General features: G+C 35.0%; 1 protein-coding gene across 2 annotated transcripts in view; it reads right to left on the bottom strand.

Annotated features, from left to right (window-relative positions):
- Trim9 (E3 ubiquitin-protein ligase Trim9) overlaps positions 1-23,967 on the bottom strand; it is a 115,554-nt gene that overhangs the window by 7,084 nt on the left and 84,503 nt on the right. The window contains exons 3-6 of one of the 2 annotated variants that reach the window (XM_011053758.2): positions 17,985-18,080; positions 16,882-17,275; positions 14,971-15,003; positions 4,607-4,779 (exon numbers count right to left, since the gene is read on the bottom strand). In XM_011053758.2, the coding sequence (XP_011052060.1) occupies positions 4,607-4,779; positions 14,971-15,003; positions 16,882-17,275; positions 17,985-18,080 (696 nt within the window). The remainder of the gene's footprint in view (positions 1-4,606; positions 4,780-14,970; positions 15,004-16,881; positions 17,276-17,984; positions 18,081-23,967) is intronic. The other variant, XM_011053759.2, reaches the window with a different exon arrangement.

Here is a 23,967-nt window from a genome sequence, read left to right as displayed (position 1 = left end):
ACATTAAATATAAAATAATATAATACAAAAATATGTGAAGTTTGCTAATATTTTTGTATCTTGTCAGAATCGGGAATTAAAATTTTGCACATCTTGCATTTTCTCTAAATCAAATCACACAGGAGATGTGGAATTAATTCCGGATTAGCATGAATCTTCTGGCAAACCCGATCCTTTTCGTCAAAGGAGCCCTCACGATTCCTCCTGCGAGCTCAACGAGCGACAGGGCGGAAACGGAAACCAGAAACCGGGAAACCCGAGGCATCGTGCCGCGCGAACGAGCTCGATTTAAATATTAAAAGGAGGAGGATGGACCGTGCTATCTCGATGGCCGCCAAGAGGATAGGCGATAGGTCGGACAAGGGACGGTAGAAAGGACGAAGAGAGCGCCGACAACGAGGACGATTTATATTCGTGGTATCGCTCCGTTCGTTAACGAGCACCATATCGCAACGCAGCCGCGTCGGGTGCATTATTAACAAAGCATGAAAATTTAGACGCGCGATTTACAGGCCCGACCTGAAACACGTTTGTGCGAACGAGAATTCATACGCGACATATATTCTCGATACATATTCTCATCGATTTTACTGCGGATTTAGTATTATTTAGTATTTATGCGTGAATCACTTGAAGAGTGAAATCTTCATGAAAAACGAGAAGAATTAATACAATTTCGTAGTAAAACTATTTTAATGATGCATCAAAATATATAAATGCAAAAAGCTCAAATCAATCGTGAGATGAAATTAATTCGTACACTGTTCAATTTATTCGATTCAATTTGAACTATTTGTAATTTATGGATCGCCACTGTTTCTACTAAATATACCATTGATTTAACTAAAACAATGAAGTTATACAATTTAACTCAAGGAAATGTATTAAATTTGACTCAAATTTAGTTTGCTGAACTTTGAAACTATAACTACAGAAATGAACTGATTTACATTTTGACACATATCGAAGTTAAAAATGTCAAAATATTTATTATTTGATTCAAGAGACTGAGTTACTATTGTTTCTAACGGTATATATACTATTAAGAAAAAACAGTCTTTGCACATTTAATTTCTATATTTTTTAACTTAAATGTATTCTATTTCGTGTTATATTCGCGTAGCACGTAAATATTTCAAAGAATTAAGTCCAGCAATATTAAAATAATTCCGTATAAAAATGCTAAAACTTTATGATATCATTCTCTCTTTCACTTTGTGCGATTTTATTTCCTCTTGCACTGGCGGAAGACAATACCCTATGAAACTCTACCACCGCCGGAAAATTACCTCACATTAATATCGTGGATTATGTGGCAAACGACGGTTCGAACTGCCGTCATTTGATAAAAACTTCTAATGAACGGGACGATATCGCTGGGAGCAATTAATAATTGCCATCGCCCGAGAAGATCGCTCATTTCTCACGTGTAAGCCAGGAATCTTAGAGTTATAGACTTCAATTAACGCCCTCAATACCGAATCTTCATTTACCAGAAGAAGAATTCTATTTCACAAACTGTTTCTCAATTCATGTATGAAATACTAATTTACGAAATGAGAGATCCTTATAAACGTACACAAAAAATTTTTTTTTTAATATTTAGGTAGATACAGATCTAAAAATAATTTTTTGTTGAACCATCAAAATATTTATGTAGTAAACTTAAACAAAAAGTTTTGACATTTTAGCAATCAACTTGAGCGCCCTGCATCAATTATTTTGATAACACCCAACAAAAATATTTTCAGATCTACATCTAACCAAATATTTAGATGCTTCCGTAAAACCGTTCTTTCCGTGTACAATTTCTTCATCGGACAATTAGAGATATTATCACCCACTTAGGACGCCACAAACAGATTAATGTAACGCATTAAACTGCCTTTATTCAGCACGCTAATCTCCAAATTTTTCAAACTCCCACCACGAATTCGCTCCAAAAGGCTACCTTTTTAATCCTGACTTTTATGTCTTGCGGCTCACGTGCGCTATTTAGGCTGAATTATTAGCTGTAATCGTTACCGTGTTTCAGGGTGCTCGCTGCCACCCGCGTTTACGATCAATAAAATGCGAAAGACGATGTTTCGAATCCGGTCGAGTAGAGACCAACCCGAGAATAAATGTGACGAACGAGCTCGCCAGTCCGGAAACACATTCCGAATGGATACAGAGTCAACCCTTTTATGAAGGGCAGTATTCGCGCGCGAGTGATTCGTTTTGATTCTTGGTCACAACGTGCTGAACTTACAACCCATAACTAGAATCTCTCCGAAAAAAATCAACTTCACGGACGATCGGTATCAATATTCATCTCGCGGTGCGCAGAGACAAATTCTCAACAAAGAGGGTTTTTATGATCCTGACGTTTTTTTGTGATCCCCTTTGCGCTTCGATGTCACGCCGATAGCTGGTATTATCCTTCAGTAAATTGAAAGGCGGATTTTGTACGTCCCCATGCAGTTTTATTAAACGCTCGTATCCGGAAATTGATCCGCATATAAGATTCATCCCGATGTCACTATGTGCAGTATGTATTATTACGGGACGGAAATTGTAGCAATGAAATTTGAAACAAAGCTGAACGACAGCGACAAAATTGTATTCATTACTCCTGCGTATGTATATCATAATCTAGAAATGATAGGCAGACAAATATTTAATATAATAATATCACAAAGTTTTAATACACAAATTTTACTCAAATTGGTTAACGGAATAATAACTGTTGAATCAGGAAGATCAAAAGAATATTTTCAGTCTCTAAAGGATCCTGGCAACCAATTTTGCATATGTACAAATATGCAATCTAAAGATTTTTAAAAAATAGCTTAAAAGAAAGCTAGAATTTTAACGAATGTATTTCACAGGCGAACTTACATTTCGTTTCCCTTGGGTTACACTGTCACGTTTAGTTCAACATACACAACGAATCTTTTAGAGTTTCCTGCCACGTTCGTACTCCTCTTTTTTTTTTACTTTACTATTTTTACGTTACGAGTAACTTTCTTTTGCTCGAGCGTGAGGAGACCTCGTCTTAACTTTTCGGGAGCGCGAAACGGACGAACAGTTTTTCAATTCAATAAAATTAGTATCACTACATTTTTAATAACATTTTGTACTGAATTATGTGTGAACTTTTATACAAAAATGAGTGGGGAAATGCGAACATTTTAATGGAGAAGTTTAATTTAAAGCCGATAATTATTTATTAATTATACAAGTTTTCATTTAAAAGGTACAGCTATTTGGCTTTAAACTACAATGATTAACATTTATGTATTATCAATGTAATCTATAATTTTAAACAAAAACAAATCTTCGTTTGGAATTATCTGCCGCACGCAGACACCATGTGGGTTTTGGTTCTTTGTTTAAAATGATAATTTATATTGAATATAAATGTTAATTATATTGTAGTTTAGAGCGAAATAATTGTTGAATAAATTGTTGAATTGTTGAAAAAACTTCTAATTAATAAATAATTGTTAGTTTTATTTAACCTTTCCCTTAGTTATTCGCAGTAGCTACATTTTTTTCCTTACATTAAAAACAATGAAAACATGTAATGGTATTTATCTTAAACGTCATGTGCCTTTTTATGTCACATGTTATATTGTGGCACTGATTGTATATCAGATTATCGAGAAATATGAGAAATGAGAGAATGTCACTACTCTAATATACTACAATAGTATTGTTCGCGTTTAATATCGTTTCCGTGTTCCCAATTCCTTCACTCCTCTAACACAATCAGTAAATATTCTTTTCAAATCAATGAAGAGAAAAATAAACCTATTTTCGGTTAAAACGGATCTTAATGCTTAAATATTTCAGAGTAAAATAGATATATCCAATTTTTTCAAATATTGCCATTTCTCTGGAAATATATATAATATGTATAAATGTATAAATTCACATCGATATATTCAAACACTAACATCTCTTTTGACTGATAATAGGATTTCTCTTACTTAATTAGATTTATTCTCATCCATCTAATTTAAATTATTATTGCTATTATATATATATACTAATTATAATTATTATTGCAATTTCTCTTTTTAATTCGAATCCCTTTAGAAAAAATAAATTCTTATCCGTTTAATCTGTTTTTCTATTCCGCTTTTAAAAGAAATCGTGTTAAAAAGAGAAAAATTGTGAGATGCTCAGAAAAAATATTTATTATCGTAAGAAAATCTATGTTGCTTTCGAGATTTCTATGGGAGAAATAACAGACGTCAAATATTATTTAATGCTAGCGAGAGTCTTTCTTTCTCGGTGTCATCTCGCCCGCACCAGATCGAAGGACAATTCTACGAAAGACATCGTGAGAACGTCGAAGTGTCCCATTGTTGGACAAAGTCGTATCGCTGTCGTCGCAAGATGATACGGTCGAAGAAGAGCGCGGCAAAGAAACACCGGAACCGGACGTCGCATCGACAAAGAAACGAGAACGACAGAAGATCCCGACGAGTGAAGTGCCATCGAAGAATTCGTGGGCGATCTCAAGAAAGCCTCGAGATCCGAGCCTAGCGTTCAATAGCCATCTCTCCCGACACACGGAAGAGTACAATTTCTTCAGGATATAAGAGTGTTTACTCACCCTAAACTCCCCGCCGCAGCCATCATCCAGCTCCAAAAGATATCCTTCAATGGCGGGGCCTCTCTGACCAGCGCAGCCCATAATTCCGTGGCCAGGAGGCGGCTGCCAGGCAACGGTGACGCTGTTGTTCTCGGCGCTACACTCCTCGGGGATCAGTAAAGGAGCTCCGGGTGCTGGAAATGCGTACATCGAGACGGTTTAATAGTGCTCCGCGTTATTGCAATCGCCAGCGTTGCGTGGAAACGCGGTAGTAAAGTAATGAGCTAGATTTAATGTCTTTTAGGTGTGCGTGACTTTAAGTCCAAGGGTGTTTAAAGTCAATTTCAACAACGATAATCGCAATAACGTTCGCGATAATTTGAGTTATTATGTGTATTAAATTGAGTTATCATATATATGTATTAAAGTTATTATATTAATTATGATATTAAATACATGAACTCTCTAAATTCTTTAAAGTGGAATCTCACTCTATAGAATGAAAATTGAGTCAATCTTGAAAAAGAGTGGATCAATTTTCAATCGTTACAAGTGAGAGAGGTTTCACTTTTTGCAGAGATCTAAAAGTTTTAGAGAGAAAATAAATGAAAATTTCAATTCTTCGATTAACTTGAAATAAAAACCTTCGTTTGTTAATGTAACGAACTCCACTCGCGTGATGGAAAAGTAGATAGGGTTGCTTTGAAGTTTCGTAAAAATAAAGTTATAAGCAGACTATAAATCAGTTGTTGTACTTGCTTAAGGACGGAAGCTTCCAATACTGAAATTTTCTACTTCGGTAAAACTTTATACACACTTAAGAAGTTTCTCGAGTAAGTAACTAAACATTTCGTATTTTCGTAAGGATTGAGGTAAAGGCATTTAACTTTGGAGATTTTGAGCCAACGAAGTTTGCTTGTAAATCATTTTACAAGCGAATAAGCTTATAAATAAGTAGAAAGTTGTAAATGCAAATAGATTAAAATGTAATCAATAGAAAAAAGAAAAATCCCTGATAAAATTATAATTCGCACGTTCGTGTTTATAAGTGTATGTGTAATAATGCATCTTTGTACAAGTGATAAACTTATATACATACTTTTCAAATTTTTTGAAATAAAATACACTCCAAAAGATTGAAATCCAGTCTTGGAAAAATATCTAGTGAAAATATTTTTACTTTTAAACAAGAATAGTAGATTTTCACTCTTTACGAATAAGATTTCATTATTTTGGTGTGAAAATCACTCTAAGGAATGAAGTCTCATTCCAAAAAAAGAAGATATTATTCCTTTGAAGTGAATCTCTAAAATAGTAAAGTCTTACTTTAAAAGAATAAAAATTTGCCACTTTTGTTCAAGAGTGAAAAGTTTCATTCTTTTTTTCAAGATTGATTCAATTTTCACTCCAAAAGATTTAAACAGTACACATAAAATTATAAATTAAAAATACTGTAAAGAAAATAAAACAGATTCACAGATAGACGATTTCACATTTGAATAAGTTTTAATTACCGCTAGTCGAGACTTCAATACGATATGAATTTGAAACTGCGCTGGGTATTTGGCTACAATCCGATTTGCTTCGAAGCTGGCTTGCCGGTGATGACCTTCGGTGGCAATAATTTTACGATTTAAACAGGCTTCGGACTGCCGAATTTGTCGCGAGTTTCCTAACGACGGACCAAACTTGGTTGTTGCCGCAGCGACCGCAATTGTATTCGATTCTGACTGTCTAAGGTACAAGTTAAAGCCGCGGAAATTACTGTGCGCTATTCAGATTTCTGTCCCACAGAAATGTACTGAGCTGTCAATGCAGAACACCATATCTTAATTTGCCAAGTCGATTGGAAAATACGTATAACTTTTTCAATAAAAATGCTAAAATCAAACTGATCATGTTGGAACCTAAAATAAAATTAACAGCCAATATTAATTTCTTTTGGAGCTGCAATATTCTGTATAAAAGTAGTATTTCTGTAAAAAAATTCATTTAACTCTGTAATTTGGGTCATTTTGGCACACGCGAAATTTCAGACGCGAAGTTATACATTTTTTAAATAAATTTCCATTTTTCCTCATTTTTGCTCAAATATCAATTTTTATTAAATAAACATTTATAATAAATAGAAAATAAATGTCCTAAATAATCAAGCTAGATTTTTAATTATTAAATAATTCGATGTAAATTTATATACTACATATCCAATCCTGCAAACTGCACGTCGAATTTAATTTTCAGTTTGAAACGCAATCCTAATTAGAACTAGACTAATAATATTACAAATTAAATTGACAAGCTATTTAATAATATTGTAGGGACCGACGAAAAAATTAACGAAGTTTGAGATTTGAAAACTCAGAAGCCTTCGTTTTCAATCCTAGCACTCAGTGTGTGCTATGCCAATGACGCTCCACTGTTGTCATACTTATTCGGGTCGTCTATATATACTTTTAAATGGCCTTACGGTTCTCTTTATTTTCCTACAATATTGATGCTCATAAGCATCTTAGAAAGATTTTAATAATTTGATGCTGATATATAAGCATTCCTTACAAAGATAATAAAAACACTAATATTTAATAATAATAAAACACTAATACTTAATAAAAACACTACTTGATAATGTAATAGAGATGTTGAAAAGTAATCCTGAATTTTTCTACTTTTGAAAGTCTAGAAACAGCAAAAAGAAACTTAAATTGGACGAAAAAGACTCAGATTGCAGAGAAGGGGATTAAAAAAAAAGAATGTTCCAAATGTCCATTTTTCGTTTAAAATAAAACATTGCATTAAAATGCTACTAAAACGCACATAGATACATATGTTTCCTCTCTTACGGAAAATTACATTAATTCATTTGATAGATGTAGACAAATCCTGCTTTTACTGTAAAAGAACAATCGTTCAGAGTGATACTGATCACTTTGGACCGGGCGTTCATTACGGATCACGTAAATGTTAGGAATAGTCCACTTTCAAGAGCGTTAACACGCGCTGTAGGCGGTCGTTCGATGCTTCTACATGCAATTATCTGGCTTTCAGTGGAAAGCCAGCGTCGCGACGCAGGTCGTCGATTAACTTGTTGGCATGCTAATAAACCAAAAGCATTTCCTCTCAGTTCGCGCTGCCCACTGGCAGCGTGCGGTTTCGCGCAAACTTATCTCTCGAAAACGCTATTGACTCGACACGTCGACCGGTGACCGTCGACTTCCTGTCCGTTTCGGTCGTAGATTCCGGATACGCCGGTAACATAATCCGATCGGACGGTCGCCACCGCGATCGAGGAGTAAACACGCGTCAAAAAGGCGAAAGACAGGAAAGGCCAAGGCACGGCAAATACGTTGCGATGTGCAGTCGGATAAAAAGAGACGTGAAAGTTTACCGTACTGAAAGTTTACCGTACTGTTTTTTGCCATGTCGGTAGATACTGTTGAATCACAAAAACCGCGATCGAGCTTTTTGACAAAATTATTTTATACAGGGCGAGAGATGAGATAAAAATTATTTTATCTCATCTGTATCGCATTACTGTTTTTAGTGATAATGGATGCGTTCGACAAATGAAACAGTTCAGTGAGTACTTAAGCTAGAAATACATAGAAAAATGTAAGGCAGTGAGACGTAAGCAATAAATCGATCAATCATGATAAAGAACTACTTTCTTTATACTATGTTCTTTACTGTGATTGGCCAATTCGTTTTATTGCTTAAGTCTTATTGTCTTACGTCTTTTAATGTTTCTAGCTTTAGTGATAATTTATTTTCATACGTCTGTTGAATGCAACTAATTTCTTTGGACAATTCAAGATCGATTTTTACTTTACACTCTTTTGCAGTATATTTATTATACAATTAATCTACAATAGGAATCATATCGTTCAATTTCGATTATAAATGAAATTATAAATCAGAAAGAAAATTTGCTTTCTATAATAAATAAAAAGATAAACGAGTCGGTGAGATCGAGTGATTGGAATCATAATAACAGCGCATAGAAATATATTTTTTGCAGGGCGAAAAGAGAAACTTCAATGGCGTCCCATACATTCATACAGATGAAAAAGTATTCTCTTCCATAATTTTCTGGAATAAAAGCCGTGGAAGCTACGATTTCACACAAAACTAATCACCTTTCCGATTTCGGACGAAATTGACTCGTGAATTCAATGATGTACGAAACATAATACGCTTTTTCAATATATATGATGTAGGGAAAAAATCGCATTTTTCTGCACAAAAGAGATATAATCTTTTATACAGGAAAATATCATTTCACGTAGGAGATTAAAAAATGCAATTTTTATATGCAACTAGGAAGATTTAAACAAACGTACCACAATACATAAAAAGAAATAAAAAATGATCCATGATGCGTCAACACGAGATTCGATTTAAAATTATAGTTTAAATTCAGATTTGAGAAATCACTTATAATTGATGGGGAGCGAGTTTCGACAGGCGTAAAAATTTATTAACATAAAATTTATTAACTCTATTTTATATGTATAAACAGATGCAGAACACTAAGAATAATGATGTTCCACCTACTTGCGGCGTCAAGGAAGACTTAACATGTGTATGTATAATTAACTGGCTTCATGCCTGACATGCGAATCGTCACGGAGAGTTCAGCATATCCTTGGAGAGAGTTCCGCTCTACAGCACGAGAGCTCTAAGGTCCCTGCGGTATTCGCATTATGAAATTAGGCTAATGGCACCAACGTTACATAACTATGTTCAACGTCAAACCGCCAGGGCTTTAATGCAAATTAAGATCGTCTTGAGAAACATTTATCATTTTGTATTTTCATTTCCAGTTAAATGGCAAACAAAAAGGAAACATTACTTTTCATTTAAATACGTCGAAGTAGGAAGTTACAAATAACGATGCGCGTTCATTAATTCAGAAATAATCACCTGATTTTTTCTATATAAAGTTACCTGGAGTATTTTTACATTTCTGATTTATTAGTATTCAAAAACGTTATGTCACAAATTTAGTTACAATTTTTTGAAAAATATAAATAGAACCAAATAAATATTAAAATAAATAAGCATAAATTAAGTTTATTATGATATTATTTATAAAAAGTAAAGATTTTAATTATAATATAATTAATTAATAATGCTTTTCTCTTGCGGGTTTTCGATAGAATTTATTTATTTAAAATTTGTTTAAAGAATTATTTAGAATTATTTTATGATTTGTAAAGAATAATCATTAAAAAAGAAAGAAGATATATTAAACAATATCCATACAAAACAGTATTTTACAATTCATATTTTTCCATCGCTGTGGTGTAAAAATATTCCCATGTGGCTATTCCCAGGTTAAACATCTCGCTACAATTCGAGAGCTTAATAAAGCTAATAGCTTTTCTAGTTAAAATGCAAAAAATTTGCAGATAAAAAAATTATAAAAATTGCGATATAAGAATTTGAAGTGTAATTTTCGGGATGGTGTTAAGTGGGATCGTATAATTTGCGTGACATGCGACATGATGAAAATCGAAGAGAGAAAAGTCGTTTATGTCAAATAGGAAAAGAGCAACGCGACGTAGAATAAACTCTCTTCCGGTTACACCGCTTATCGCGATCCAAAAACTCGTGTAATCCGACATGGAACCTCGATGGAGCCGTTCACACGGTAAATTCCGTTGCACCACGCTCCGTCGCTCAATGACGTCGACATTACAATCGATTATCCCGGATTTCGCCGGATTTTATGTCGGCGCTATCAAACGTGCGAGTTCATAATCTCTAGATATTAGCCAGCGTGAATAATAATTTCTTTGATATTATTTCTAATGACGAACATATAAGAAACTAATACAGCCTAACAATAAAGGTTAATTAAAATTATTATTGTTAACGTTTAATTAATCTTCTACTCGCAATGTTGGATTCTAAAGTTAAAAGCACAATCGATTTTTTTTTATTATGAATTTTGATAGTTAAATTTAAATCTGTAAAAAATAAATCAAATATCATCTAACTTCTATGATAATAAAAATGACAAAAACTTAAAAACTTATTAAAACTTTCACAATATAAAAATTTTTTCAATATACAGTTTGGAATAATATATTATAAAATTCTGTATTGAAATTCAAAGTTGCAGACGAAGGGTGAAAATTTCACATTGATGATGGAGGGTGAAATTTAAACAGATCGTCGCGTAACAAACTCAGAGAGAGAGAACCGATATTGCGCTTGTAACGTTTACGATTCGACCGAATAATGACAAAAATCCGGACGAAGCGAGAAGCGTAATGGTTACCGCGGCGTCAATTAAAGCTAAAAAAAGTCGCGAGGGAACACGTGAAATATCGATCATCCTTTTACGAGGGTGTGCTCGTAAAAGTGGAAATTAATGGGCAGAACAGGTGCACGCGAGTGACTCGAAGATCTCCGTTTTCGAAGGAGCGGCGCGGTCTCGACAGAGACGCGTGGAAACAACGCGGATAAAAAACTGTTACGATCGCTCTTTTTACAGCTTTACAATGGGGTTCGATGTGAATCGACACACCGACGAAACTTTATGCCCATATCGGAATGATTTATCGAACGGCGCGAGACGCGTCGCGCCACGCCGCGCCGATATTCGATACGTACCCAGACTCTCTCACTTTTCCTCCTCTCTCTCTCTCTCTCTCTCTCTCTCTCTCTCTCTCTCCCTCTCTGTTTCTCTCTCATTCATTCTGTTCACTTTGTGAGGAAAACGTGAAAAAAAATGCACCGATAAGGATTATACAGTGGAGAAGAGAGAGAGAGAGAGAGAGAGAGAGAGAGAGAGAGAGAGAGAGAGAGAGAGAGAGAGAGAGAGAGAAAGAGAGAGAGTCATGACGAAGCGGAGAATGCGCCGATAGCCCGTTTAAATGTATCGCGTGCGAAATATATCTTGCTGATAAAACTTAGCGACAGGTGAAAATAAACTTCGCAAAGGACGGACGGTTCTTGACTTGGCGAAAAATGGTCTTCTCGCGAGACTCGACAGATCTTGACGAAGTTCGCAGAAGACGATCTTTCACGCTTCACTCCAAGCGCAGAAGCATTCTTGAAATAATCACGTTCACTTTGGCACTTTCTCGAAACGCGAGACAATTATTTGCACGCGAGAAACTTCTTTCAAACTCTTGGGAACCTTCGATTTTTTATTTGAGTTCGATACAGTACGACACAGTTCTCTTTTCCTTATATTATATTCGCAGATAGATGTATTTATTGCCTATAACATATTTCTTTCTAGTTCTTCGTTATTATGAGAGTTATAATCAGATAAAAAAAAAGGAACTGGCAGGCTTAACTTATGAAGTTCATTAAATTTTTATTTAACTCTTCAGAATTTTGTATGAAATTTATTATATATATTATTATACATATTATTATGTATATATAAGTATACATAAGTATTATATACATATATTAATATATTATTTATACAATGAACTCGTAAGATTCTGAAGAGTTAATTATTTAAATAAAAAGTACAGAATTTTCTAATAAAAAAAAGAAACTGTTTTCATATTTAAATAAAAATTAGAAATTATACATATACAATGTATATTATTATTTTAATTTCTGATTTATTTTAGATTAAGTATAGAAGAAAAAAAATATTTCTAAATAGCGTTATATTTGTTTTAAGACACCCTATGATAAAGTTTTATATCTCATGCATCTATCTATGTAAAGAAATTTAATTAAACATCCTTTGAATAAAATATTCGCATTAAAAGTTACGTATTATAGTCACTATGACAATAGAATTTGGGCGCTAAAAGAATCAGTTGTTATTAAAAGAACAGTCGTTGACGATAGAGCGTGATTGTATCATCGCAAACATATAAATTAATGAGCGAATTAATCTGCCGGCGTTGAGGAGGTAAAATTCCCGTTTACCCATGTTATCTTGACGAGACATGCGTACGGAACGTCGCATTGTACGGTCGTCAGCCTCGTCCACGACAAGTCTGCGTTTAATTTTTCGCTCGATGTCTAGACCGATTCTTCGTTCTCCTTTTCTACAGCGGCGCTATGGAGAGAAATCTATCGACCAAATAATGCAGAATACTAAGTTGATTTGCCAAAAATATTGGAAAAATTGACTTTAAATTTTGTACACTTTAAATTTCACTCCAAAAAGTGATTTTACATTTTATAATAAATTTATATTACATTTACGACATTGACATAAACGTAACATTTTACCAGGCAATAACGATTCGCGCTCATAATCGGTGCACCGCGCTATAAAATGAAATACGATGAGTCACACAAATTCTGCAGCGACAAATTTTTAACTTCAGAGCAGTCCGGTCACCTTTAAATCCACGGAGGCAGATAATAACGAGATTTAGCAACGGCTTGAAAAATTCAACAATTTTACGTGTCGTAAAACTCGAGATATTGACGATCGCACTAAAGTTAAAACCGCAATAAAGTCAAAATTTAAGAAAGCAGGGCACCTGTTCAGGAACTGGACTTATCGTCGTTGATCGTCGATTGCTTGTCTCTCCCTCGTCTCAATATGAAGGAATTTTTATGTTCGATTAAGTTCACTCCACCGAGATCGAAATGGCGCTGGGCGCGCGCACGTAATGGCCTCGTAAAATACGAAAATGAATTTCATATTTTCTCTTTGCCCACCGTTCACCATCGGTGTAAACTACTAAGCAGCTGTTACAACTGCGATCACAGATTTTCTCATTTTCATCTTATTGCTTCGTGCGAAATAATTATGAAAATTAATAATGAGTTACTCGCCACTAATTTCATTTTTACTCATTTTTATTCGATTTTTCTCAAAGTTCATTAACATGTAACTTTTTTACACACAATAAAATTTAAAAAATAAAATTTCTTAAAAAACTTCGGAAGAAAAGGATTACTGACCGTGTCAAATATCAATATTATATATGTGTTTAACTCTTTGAAGGATTGTGATATAAAGAATGTCCTTCTTTCTTGTTTGAACGTGGACATTATTCATCCCACATTTAAATCATGAAATTACTCGAAACAGAAATTTACATGTGGCAGGCTTGAATATATCCCTTCTTATAATTAATTAATAACATAAATGAAATTTATTTTTTTTTATTATTTTGTGTAATATTGTATCTCCTCTCTCTCTCTCTCTCTCTCTCTCTCTCTCTCTCTCTCTCTCTCTCTCTCTCTCTCTCTCCACAAATAATTAAAATAAAACTTTATGTCACATTTTATAAAAATAATTTACAAGAGATTTTTTGTTGTAAAATCCTGTGCTTGAAAAAGTTAATAGAAAAAAGAAATTCGTAGTCCAACGAAATATGCATATACTTTTCTAATGTATTACATTCGTTAGATTCTGGGAAACGCGCTCGAATGATTTCGTTGGAAACTTTACACGGAATTCCCGCGAACTTGAAAGTTTCCACGGGGCACATTCCTCGCTTTGCTATTTGCAAAGCCGGGTTAAGTAAATGAAATTCCGTGTGACTGCCGATCGCAGATTTTAACGAACCGAGGCGTGCCACTCTTTGACGAGCAAACTGCGAGTAATGAAGAAACTTTCCGATATCACCGTACGATTTGTATCAAGATTCCACGAAAGTGAAATGTCTTGATAGAGAAGCGAGTTTATACCTTTCTCGACGATAGTCGTTTATCGGGTTTCGTTAAATAGATTTGTTTTTCATTAACTCTCCTTTCCTAATTTCAATCAGAACGCGCGGTTGTAAATTTATTAAAATAATGAGCGAATACAACGTGTTTCCCGCACGTGATATCCTTAATTTTAATGGCGAGTGCTTTGACCAATTCTGGGCTGATTCCATCGTCAAATTGAGTCGACGAAATCGATAATTTTATTTGCCACTCGAGTGAATTGAATTTCGAGTATGCGTCTGTCTTGTGACTCCCTTCTCCGTACGTTATTAAGTTATCCATACATCTGTAAACACGTTAATCAGATGTGATTAACGTTTTCCGATCTGACATCGGTCCGTAACACCCAGAATCAATGGAGAACCGTGTATACCCAGTGAACAGTAAGGAGAGGTTGTCTCCTTGTAACGAGTTAATACCTCCAGATCGTTATAGCAGTTACTGCAAAGCCGGTACCTAATTAATCCGCTTTTGAAACGTTTTAGTGTACGGCAAAGCCATGGCGAGCAAGGAGGCATGCTTAAAGGAGTCGTTGCCGGGGGCTACGTAAAATTATTAAGCAGACCCCCTTTACTCTCTCCCCTCGTCATCTCTCAGCCGTCTAGACTACTTTGGCGGGTGAGATTGACGCCTCCTTCATCTCTTAATAATTTTTTTTTCATCTCTTTTTTCCTTTCCCGTGTCACTAATATTTAAATATATGTCTACAACTGCGTTTATTGAGTTTCCTTTACCTGCTGTAGGAAATCGCTCTTCCCCTTCTGACGCTGCGTCCAACAGTAAAATGATTTATAATCGGTGAAAATATTTGTATCCATTTACATACATCGCATGCAAACACAACGTCAAACAAAACTCGCTCGAAAGTCTCTTATCGGAATATCAGATACCTTCACTTTTGATCGCTCTGTTAATTTACAATCTATTAATTAATTCGAATAAAAAATTATTATTCCTTTCACGCAACTATTATCAAGTCTGCAGATATCTTAAAATTGATTAATAAAGACAAGATATGAATCGTGTGATTCAGAGCATAAAATTGCAGCTAATCTAAATAATCTATATAACAGAACTGTAATTGTCATTGCAAGTCGTTTCAGGAGTTACGTAATAACAAGAAAGTCGAAGCTCACAGTAGCGTGTGTAACCTCCGTTTCGCCGATTTGAGAGGTAAACGACTATCAACGAACAAGACTTGTACAAAGTTGCGCGATCAGCGCGGTCTCGTAAAGATAAATCGCTCTACAAAATCCCGGTAGTCGCGGAACGAGAAGCTACGAGTCAATTAAGCGTGCACAAAGTCATCTTTCGAACGAGTTTACACCGCTTTTACGCTCGTTGTTTTATCGCGGGTATATAACGTAGGTACGCAATGCGAGCTAGAATTCGACGAACCATCATGAACAATTCAGTTCGCGTAACGAACTAAGCGGATGAGTTTCCGACGAGGACGTTGAGCCAACGAGATGTTTTACGAACTATCATGACGAAGAAATATCTGATTTATTCAAACGACTGTCGCGGCGACTTTTCAAAGAAAAAGTCTTTCACAAAATGTTTGCAAAATCATTAAATTATTAAAACATATGCTATTCGTTTGAATGATACATATTTTTAATGTCAAAGGTTATTTGGGGAAGATTTATCTTAAGCAATATTTTTTTAATCTCCTAGTTTTAATCTAATTTTATTATTGTCATTACTTAGCTTTATTTGTAATCAATTTTTGAATTTATCACTTGAATTTCACTTTTGAATTTATTTTTTTCAAAATTAAAACGTGAAACGAAATCTCCATGATTTAAATTATATTTTCATTCGTAGGTACGACTGTTTATTGAAGATGACTTAAATTTGAGCCGAACATTCAATTAATTATTGTGTATTGATTATTATTTTATATAATATAACTGTGCATTAAACTTTTATTGGCTCTATTTTTAATTTAATTTTATAATTTCTTTTTCAAAGATTCTTATTTCATTTTATTTATTGTATGACATTACGTGTTATAGATATTTCAAGTAAGCATGTATATCGTAGAGAATTGAATGTACCTCATTATCAAACTACACAGATATGTGCTTCTGCAATGAAATTATCTATTGGTTAGCTCTAATCACGTTGGCTCCTAAGTAACTTCCTCTTTAGTACACGCGATAGATCTACGATACTTTGACTGAGTTCCGTAGCAATTAATTAAGCTGTACTTTGGAAGTGCAATGAAATCAATAACATCAACAGCAAAGTTCTACAGGTTTATCCCGGAACATCTTATTTAGTTCAAGTTGTAAAAGGTTAAAGTTTCTCGTTCGTCCAAGCATAAATTTCAAATTTAATATCGATTTCTTATTTTTTTTTTAAAGAAACATGTATACCAGAGCGTTATACAAGTCTAATCGATCAAGCGGAAATGGTAGCGTGCAAAAAGCTCATTTGCTTCACGTACCCTGTGAGTAAAAATTCATGTCATTTCTCATTTCGTCTTAATGCGACGTAGTTGCTATCGAGAAACCCGAACTCGTCCGTACGATAAAATTTATTCGCGATCATTGCCGGATGGATGACCGGATAGGTTCAATCTACGCACACGGACATTACACAATCACGTAAACTACATTCGCCCATCACGGCGGACTCACGTTTAAGTTGGACGAAGGTGAGCTGATCGATGGCGCGGCGCAGCGGTTTGTCGTCCAGGGTAAGATCGAGCAACGGCAAACGAGCGATCTCCTGCACACCCTCGGCACCGCCCCAGGAACCGGCGGCCGTCGCTGCTCGGACTGACAACATGCCGCCGATCTGCAAGAAGGCCGCGCTGTCGGTCTCCTTCAGCGCTTCGATGCAGAACGTGAGCAACGCCGTGGTCGCCTGTAGGTGCGTGGCACATCTCGCCACCTGGTCTCGCAAAGATCGCACCCTGGCCTCTCTGGTCTGTCGAGCAGCTTCGATCAACCGTGACTTTCTCGCTTGCAGAAGACTCACCAGGTTCGTTACCCGATCTTCGACCTCCTCCTCAAGCGCCACGCATTCCTCCTGGAATGGATTATTCCCTTTGATTAATATCGCGAAATATCTTTTACTCAATATTACTTTTATACAATATTTATCTGTACGCGACAGAATTTCACGATAAACTCTCTCGGCAGAGAACTTAACGTGTATATTTAATGTATATTTAATGTATAGAAGAAATTATGATCTATCATTATATTCAATACTTATATTTTATCATAGAAAATTGGAAAAATAAATTGGAAAACTAATAATTAATTTTTATAAAAATACAGTAGCAATTTTTTTTGTTAGAAATATCTTTCTATAAATCTACTTTCATGGAACAAGTTTAATTTTGGATACTTTAACTTCTTTAGAAATATCGTACATTTTTTTTTATACTTGCACACACATAATTTGAATGTAGAAGACAATGTTTGTATAGATATTGTACAAGAAATCTAATATCAAATTGATTACGCATGTCCGTGCATAAAGAAAGGAAAATAGAAGGCTATATCAAAAAAAATCTATGTCGGCTTTCGGAGTTTGATTCAGCAATTGTAAGCTATCCTTTGTATATTCGAATTATCCCTTCGGCCATCAGAGATGAATGCACGGCGGGTTCCTATCAAAGAACTGATGTAATTAATGCCATATCTTTTCGCAATTTCACGGCACCGTACCGCGTTGACACGTCCGTCGACACAGAATTTAAAACGGGCACCAAAGGCGCGCCCATACTCACATGTACTTTATCCGTCATTCCTTTGAGCCTTTGAATGAACTCCGTTGTCGAGCGGGCTCTCTCCGACAGCTGCTGTAGATTCTGCGACAGCTCCGTCTGTAACAGCAGAAATTCACGACACGTGAAGAAACGTGCGGTACTCAGAGAACATGATACGTAGACGTTTGTATTAAAGGTGACTATAAAGATATCGATATGGAATAAAAACAACCTTGCCTTTTTTAAAGAAAAAATACTGTAAAGACATGGATCGATTTGGAATAAAAAGAATTTTACTTTTTTTAAGACAAAAAATTATAAATGATAAAGTTCTAAAATCATATTGTGCTAGAAATTAATTTGTATAATTAATTATATTGAAAAATATAATAATATATATTATGAATATATATGAAATAATATATATGAAAAATATAGGATATATATTTCTATTTTATACGTTAATGTACATATACACTGAAAATAAATTTTAATAAATGTTTGAATAGTCTAGCTAAATATTTATTAAATAAAAAAACATATATTCATTCGATACAAGAACTATTAATCTAAGGGCGATATTCATAGTCTGTTCTTATTTCAAAACTGTCTTAAGTAATGTGTTAAGACGCTAATACGGCTCTCTGGTTTGTAACTTTTTAAGACTATACTTATGATCTTGAATATAAGATCTGAATACCGACCTAAGTATTATTTTTTAAGTAAATATTTATTTATTGTAAGTAAATATTTATAGTTAATATTAGTTTTAGTTATTCAAACAAATATTTGATAAAGTTTAGTACATTTTTTCTCAATGTATAATATACGCGTTTCTGTGTATGTAGTGCAAAACAGAGATTACATGCTACTAAACTGTACATAGATAGATAGAGGTACTGATGACTAATGAAGACGAATTATGTACAGCAGAAGCGTTCGATGTTGGATCGATATGTCACGCTGGTTCCAATGGATAAACAGTTCTCATATGTAGAGAGTTTGTACATTGAGCATACCATACATAGGCGTAGTCACGCTTTCATAAACGAGCTCGAATTAAGTACATATCGTTGTTTGTTCAATAACGACATAAAGTGCTCTTCTTTCGCTGTGAAAGAGGAAACATACAGCATTATTTCTTCCCGAGAAAATCTCGAAAACTAAACTCGAGTGTAAACAAACATATCTGATTTTAGCATTCATGATGTACAAATAACATAAATACAATATAAATACGATTCAAAATATTATTTTCTATTTTAAAATATTTATACGCGAATTTAATAAAATAAATAACATTACACTATATGTCTCTAATATAAATCTAATACAATTAAATTATTAATATATACATTTAAAAAGTTTAAAAGATTCTTTAATATTTAAATTAATTTATAAACACAGCTTTTCTACACTGAAAAAAAAAATGTTTACTAAATGTAAACACACATCATTTGGTTTAAGTATAACTTTCTTCTTTTAAATAAATATTTATTTGCAGTAAAGAAATAATGTATGTTTATATTTAATAAACATTTATTTAGGAATTTTTTTCCAGTGAATAGGAACAAGTCAAATATTCAGATTCCGTATAGCTATTTTATATTTTATATTCCAAAGTAGCTATTTTATATTATTTCTTATATCTTTTATTAATTTTTTTCTATCTTTATTTGTAAAACAGTTCGAAACTTATTTCACGAAAATCGATCTCTTAGTCATTTATGTAAAATACTTTCAAGATTAATATTGTGGTGAACATTGAAGAGAAATGGCATTCTTGTAATCCGGCACGCATTTATAACTGTGATTTAATTTATCATTTTACACCGAGTAAGAATGCGGCCGGCATCGTCTCGCAATATCGCGAATCGTTCCCACAGTTCTCGTTTATCATTTTCCTCATTTCTCGACTTTCCTCACCGGACAATACCTTCAGATCGATCGAGCGGACGGACGGGTGTACTTCGTCGAATTCACCAGAGACCAACGCACGTCGCGTCGTCGTCGGCAGTTTCCATTTAACACGACAATGTGTGCTAGTCGAAATGGGATGCGATCGCGTATGCAGTATGCACACGATACCGACAGCGTCGGCATTCATCAGGGAAGACGCGGATTTACTCGTGCAAGTTCGCGATAAAGCCTCGACGGATTACAGGAAAATATCAGGCGACATTCGACGTGAACGTCATCCATTTCTATTCTTGACTAAACGATCAGTGGAATCGCACGTGGAATCTACATTTCGTGTAACTAATATTTATCTGCTACACATCTGCCGAGACTTTCCCAATGCTATAAGACGTCTACTCAATTGTTGTACTCAATTTAACAACAGCTTCGCTTTTTATTAGTTTTCGCTTTTATAAGTTAAATAACGAAAAGAATGGTTTTGTTAAAATATCTAAAAATTTAGCTAGATATAAATCTGTAAAAGTAATTTCAATAAAGTACCAAAATAATTATGTAGAACGCTCAAACTGGTTGCTAGAATATAAAAATTTTTTGCTCATTACTCTTGAATTCCCTACATAATTATTTTGATGGTCTAATAAATTTATTTTTAGATCTGTATCCAGTTAAATTTTTAGATATTTTAATAAAATCTTCTTTTCTGTACAACATACTGATAAGCACAAAAATACAAAGCGCTAAAGGATGACGAATTAAGTGCTAGAGATAGAATCTCTAGAATAAACAAAAGGTTAGACTGCAATAACTGCTTATAAAGTCATACGCTGATCTAATCTATTAAAATAAAAATACTTTGAATTAAAAAGTATATATTTCATCAAACAGCACACTGTGTATAAAAAGTATTGATTCTTCGGTTTATCTGTTTTTATATTTATATTAAACACACATCTTCAATACATCTGATTTGTGTACCTTTACTATATAATATTGAGTGCGCACTAGTGAGAGCGCAATTTAGCTGTTAGATACGTCTGTTTAGACGACTTTTTATTCATCGACGGAAAGTGGACTTGATAATTAATTTCGTCGGATAGGCCACATGTTCCTGAATCCTTTTACAGGAAAACTCGTTATTTTTCTCACCTGCGGCATCGCGCTCAAAATATCGAATTATAGCGCCAACACAAAAGTACCATGTCGAGGGATTCCCCCGTTCGGCTGTCGAGGCGCCAGTATCCCTTTGTACGTTTCTCTTCCTCTCAGTGTCTCTTCCATGCCGAACGCGACGGCGACGGTGCGGTGCCTTTCTCTCGCGCTTTGGCGCGTATCCATTGGGCGCGACCGACGAAATCTTATTAGCATGAAAAGAGCTCTCGGGGATTTCATCAGGGCGACGAGCTATCCGACCTTCTCCCTCGCAGCCGCGGGCGAGATGTTCCCTCGATCGATTATCCCGCAAACATCTCCGGAACTTCTCCGTCGATGTTAGGTTGATCAACAAAATCCTCGCACAACCCTCCATAATACGTTTAGATATTATCACAAAGTGCAAAAAAGAAGGGGATGTATATATTTTATTTTATTTATTTCGAAAATATAATGAAAATATAAAAAGCCTCGTGAATTTCTGATAATTATCTACAAAATACATTTGCGATGACAATACTGGAGGCTTACAGAGTTTAATACCAATTTAACAAGATAGTTAAAAGAATCGTCGTCTAAATAGTTCATCTGGAATTTCTATAAGTATAAGACTGTATTAATGTTGATGTATAGTTGGTCGCTCTTCTCGTTGCAAACGCGCGCATACTAATTCCGAGACTCGCGAGGCATTTCCTGTGTCGTAACTTTCAAGAATAATTTATTTAAACTTCTCGTTCGACGAGTCTAATGCGAAATGCGCCCCAGGAATTGTCTCAGTTGTGGCAAGAGCTCGACTTTCTCGACGACGTTAATTGGCCAAGAGTCGATCCACATCAAAAACTTCGTTAACATCAGTCAGCTTGTTATAATAATCATAAAAGTCTGCGGAAAGAATCCAGTGGAACTTTAAGTTCTTTAGAATATGCTAACATATATAATACCGAAATATTAAAAAAAAATATTAAAAAATAAAAAAAAAAGCAGTCGGAGTTTATCCAACTCGTGAAGAGATCACCGGAGAAGACTTTTTTTCATCCGCGTCGGATGAAAGCTTCGTTAAAATCCTAACGAACAGAACGCGAAAGCTTATTAAATCTAGCCGATGCTTTTCAGCAAACACTTTTCAGAAAACGTCGTATTTACAGGGCAAACGGTAATGAACGAGAAAAGGTGGGAAGACGTTACCGGAAGGGTTCTCGTGTCGATTAATCTCGACGAGGCAAGGCGTGATGTACAATCAGCTTGAAAGAACGTAAATTAAAAAAAAAAAAGATAGATCAAACATGGAATACTGATATTTCTATCGAGCGAAATGGGGACCGATTAATCTTGCAATTATTCTTGCGGTCGCGTCGACTGGTGATCGTCACCCGACCGGTGATCGTCGCCGCTTTCAATTTACATCGAAACGAGCGTATCTCGCGAACGGCATGTACGAGATAACCCAAAAGCGGTCCGCCGCGATAATGGAATCGTGTCCTTCGTAAAGTTTCGAGCACCGCGCGCGGGTCGGATTAATTTTCGATTAAGCTCTCATCCACGATCATAATCGGGGAACCTCTCGGTCTCAGACACGCGAGTGTCTACTCCGTTTTCGCGAAATCTTTCTTGTTTCCTGTTCTTTAAGTATTAAGGATGCGCGCATCAGGTGTATGACTTTACACAAAGCGACTGAAATTAGAAATTTATATTTTAAATTTATACTTATAAAATGTTACATACATATGAAACAGTTCAATATTTATATTTAATAATATAATTTTGTGGTTCAAATGAAAATTTTTCTTAATTATTACTTAGAAGTTTATTCTTAAATAATTATTTTTTAATCGCTATACTGTTTTTAAATAAGTTCTCATTAAAACAATGTTTAATCCAGGTTTTAAATTGCCGCCAAAATTTTGGTATTATTTTCAAATGTAATACAGAAAAATTTTTAACGTTTTATCAATTTTTTATTTTATTAAAAAATACATGTAATATTGTATATTCTTAATCCGTTAATATACCAAAAATTATTCGCTCATAGCTATCAATAAAAAAATTACTTTATCGTTAATTTAAAAAAATGTATTTATTTGGTTAAACAATATTTCGCGTAGTCGACGTCACCGAAAGATGTAAGAGGATATAATAACAATCAGAGTAAAATAATAACACTACGTTTACGTACATACAAGCTCTTAATTCGCAACAACAAAGCTACGAATTAAGAGCTTGTCAGAGCTCATTATCGTTACAATGGCGAGCTAAAATGAATTTTTGCCCGTGTAAAGTTCGCGGAAGTATATCCGTTGCCTTGGGCATCCTCCGCCGAGCCCTTTGCCACTCGCGTACACGCGGATTCACGTGCGCGCACATGCACAGGCACAAACGAAAAGTTTGCAATGGCGATTCGTGCTCGAGCGTAATTAAGTTACTCCTTTCGAGTTAACGTCGGCCGCGCCCGGTAATTTCCGCAGTTTTCAGTGCAACTTTCCACCAAGTTCGAGTCGCGCGCGAGGCGACCGCCATCCGATAGAGAATGCCGCGAGATTGTTCCCGACATGCGGTCCCTTTAACGCCCCCGACCCTTTGTTATATTAATTACCGCAGTCACCGCGTTGTACACCTATAAAGGGAAGCCGCGAGGGAGAGACTTCGTCAGATTCGTGGCAAGGGCGGCGCGATCTCGCTTTAATAATCGATCCTTAATACTTTCACGCGGTTCACGCGTAATTCCATTAAAGTCCGCCAAGGTCCCTCCAGCACTTCCGTTACTTTAGTCGAATCGCGGTTGGAAAGAAGCGAGGGGAGAATCTGAGAGAATTTAGGTATACTCTATCGAATTTGACAGTATCGGATTAGGGTATTCTTCTCAATACGTTCGTTTGTATTCTTGCAACCCTTTGACGTCACACTTAGTTTCACATGGGGACACTTACAAAGAAAGACC

This window comes from Acromyrmex echinatior, chromosome 14 (genome assembly GCF_024713525.1).
Source record: "Acromyrmex echinatior isolate Ae372 chromosome 14, ASM2471352v2, whole genome shotgun sequence".
NCBI classification, from domain to species: domain Eukaryota; kingdom Metazoa; phylum Arthropoda; class Insecta; order Hymenoptera; family Formicidae; genus Acromyrmex; species Acromyrmex echinatior.
The sequence above is the reverse complement of the archived record's forward strand: the minus strand, read 5'-3'. Positions and strand labels throughout refer to the sequence as shown.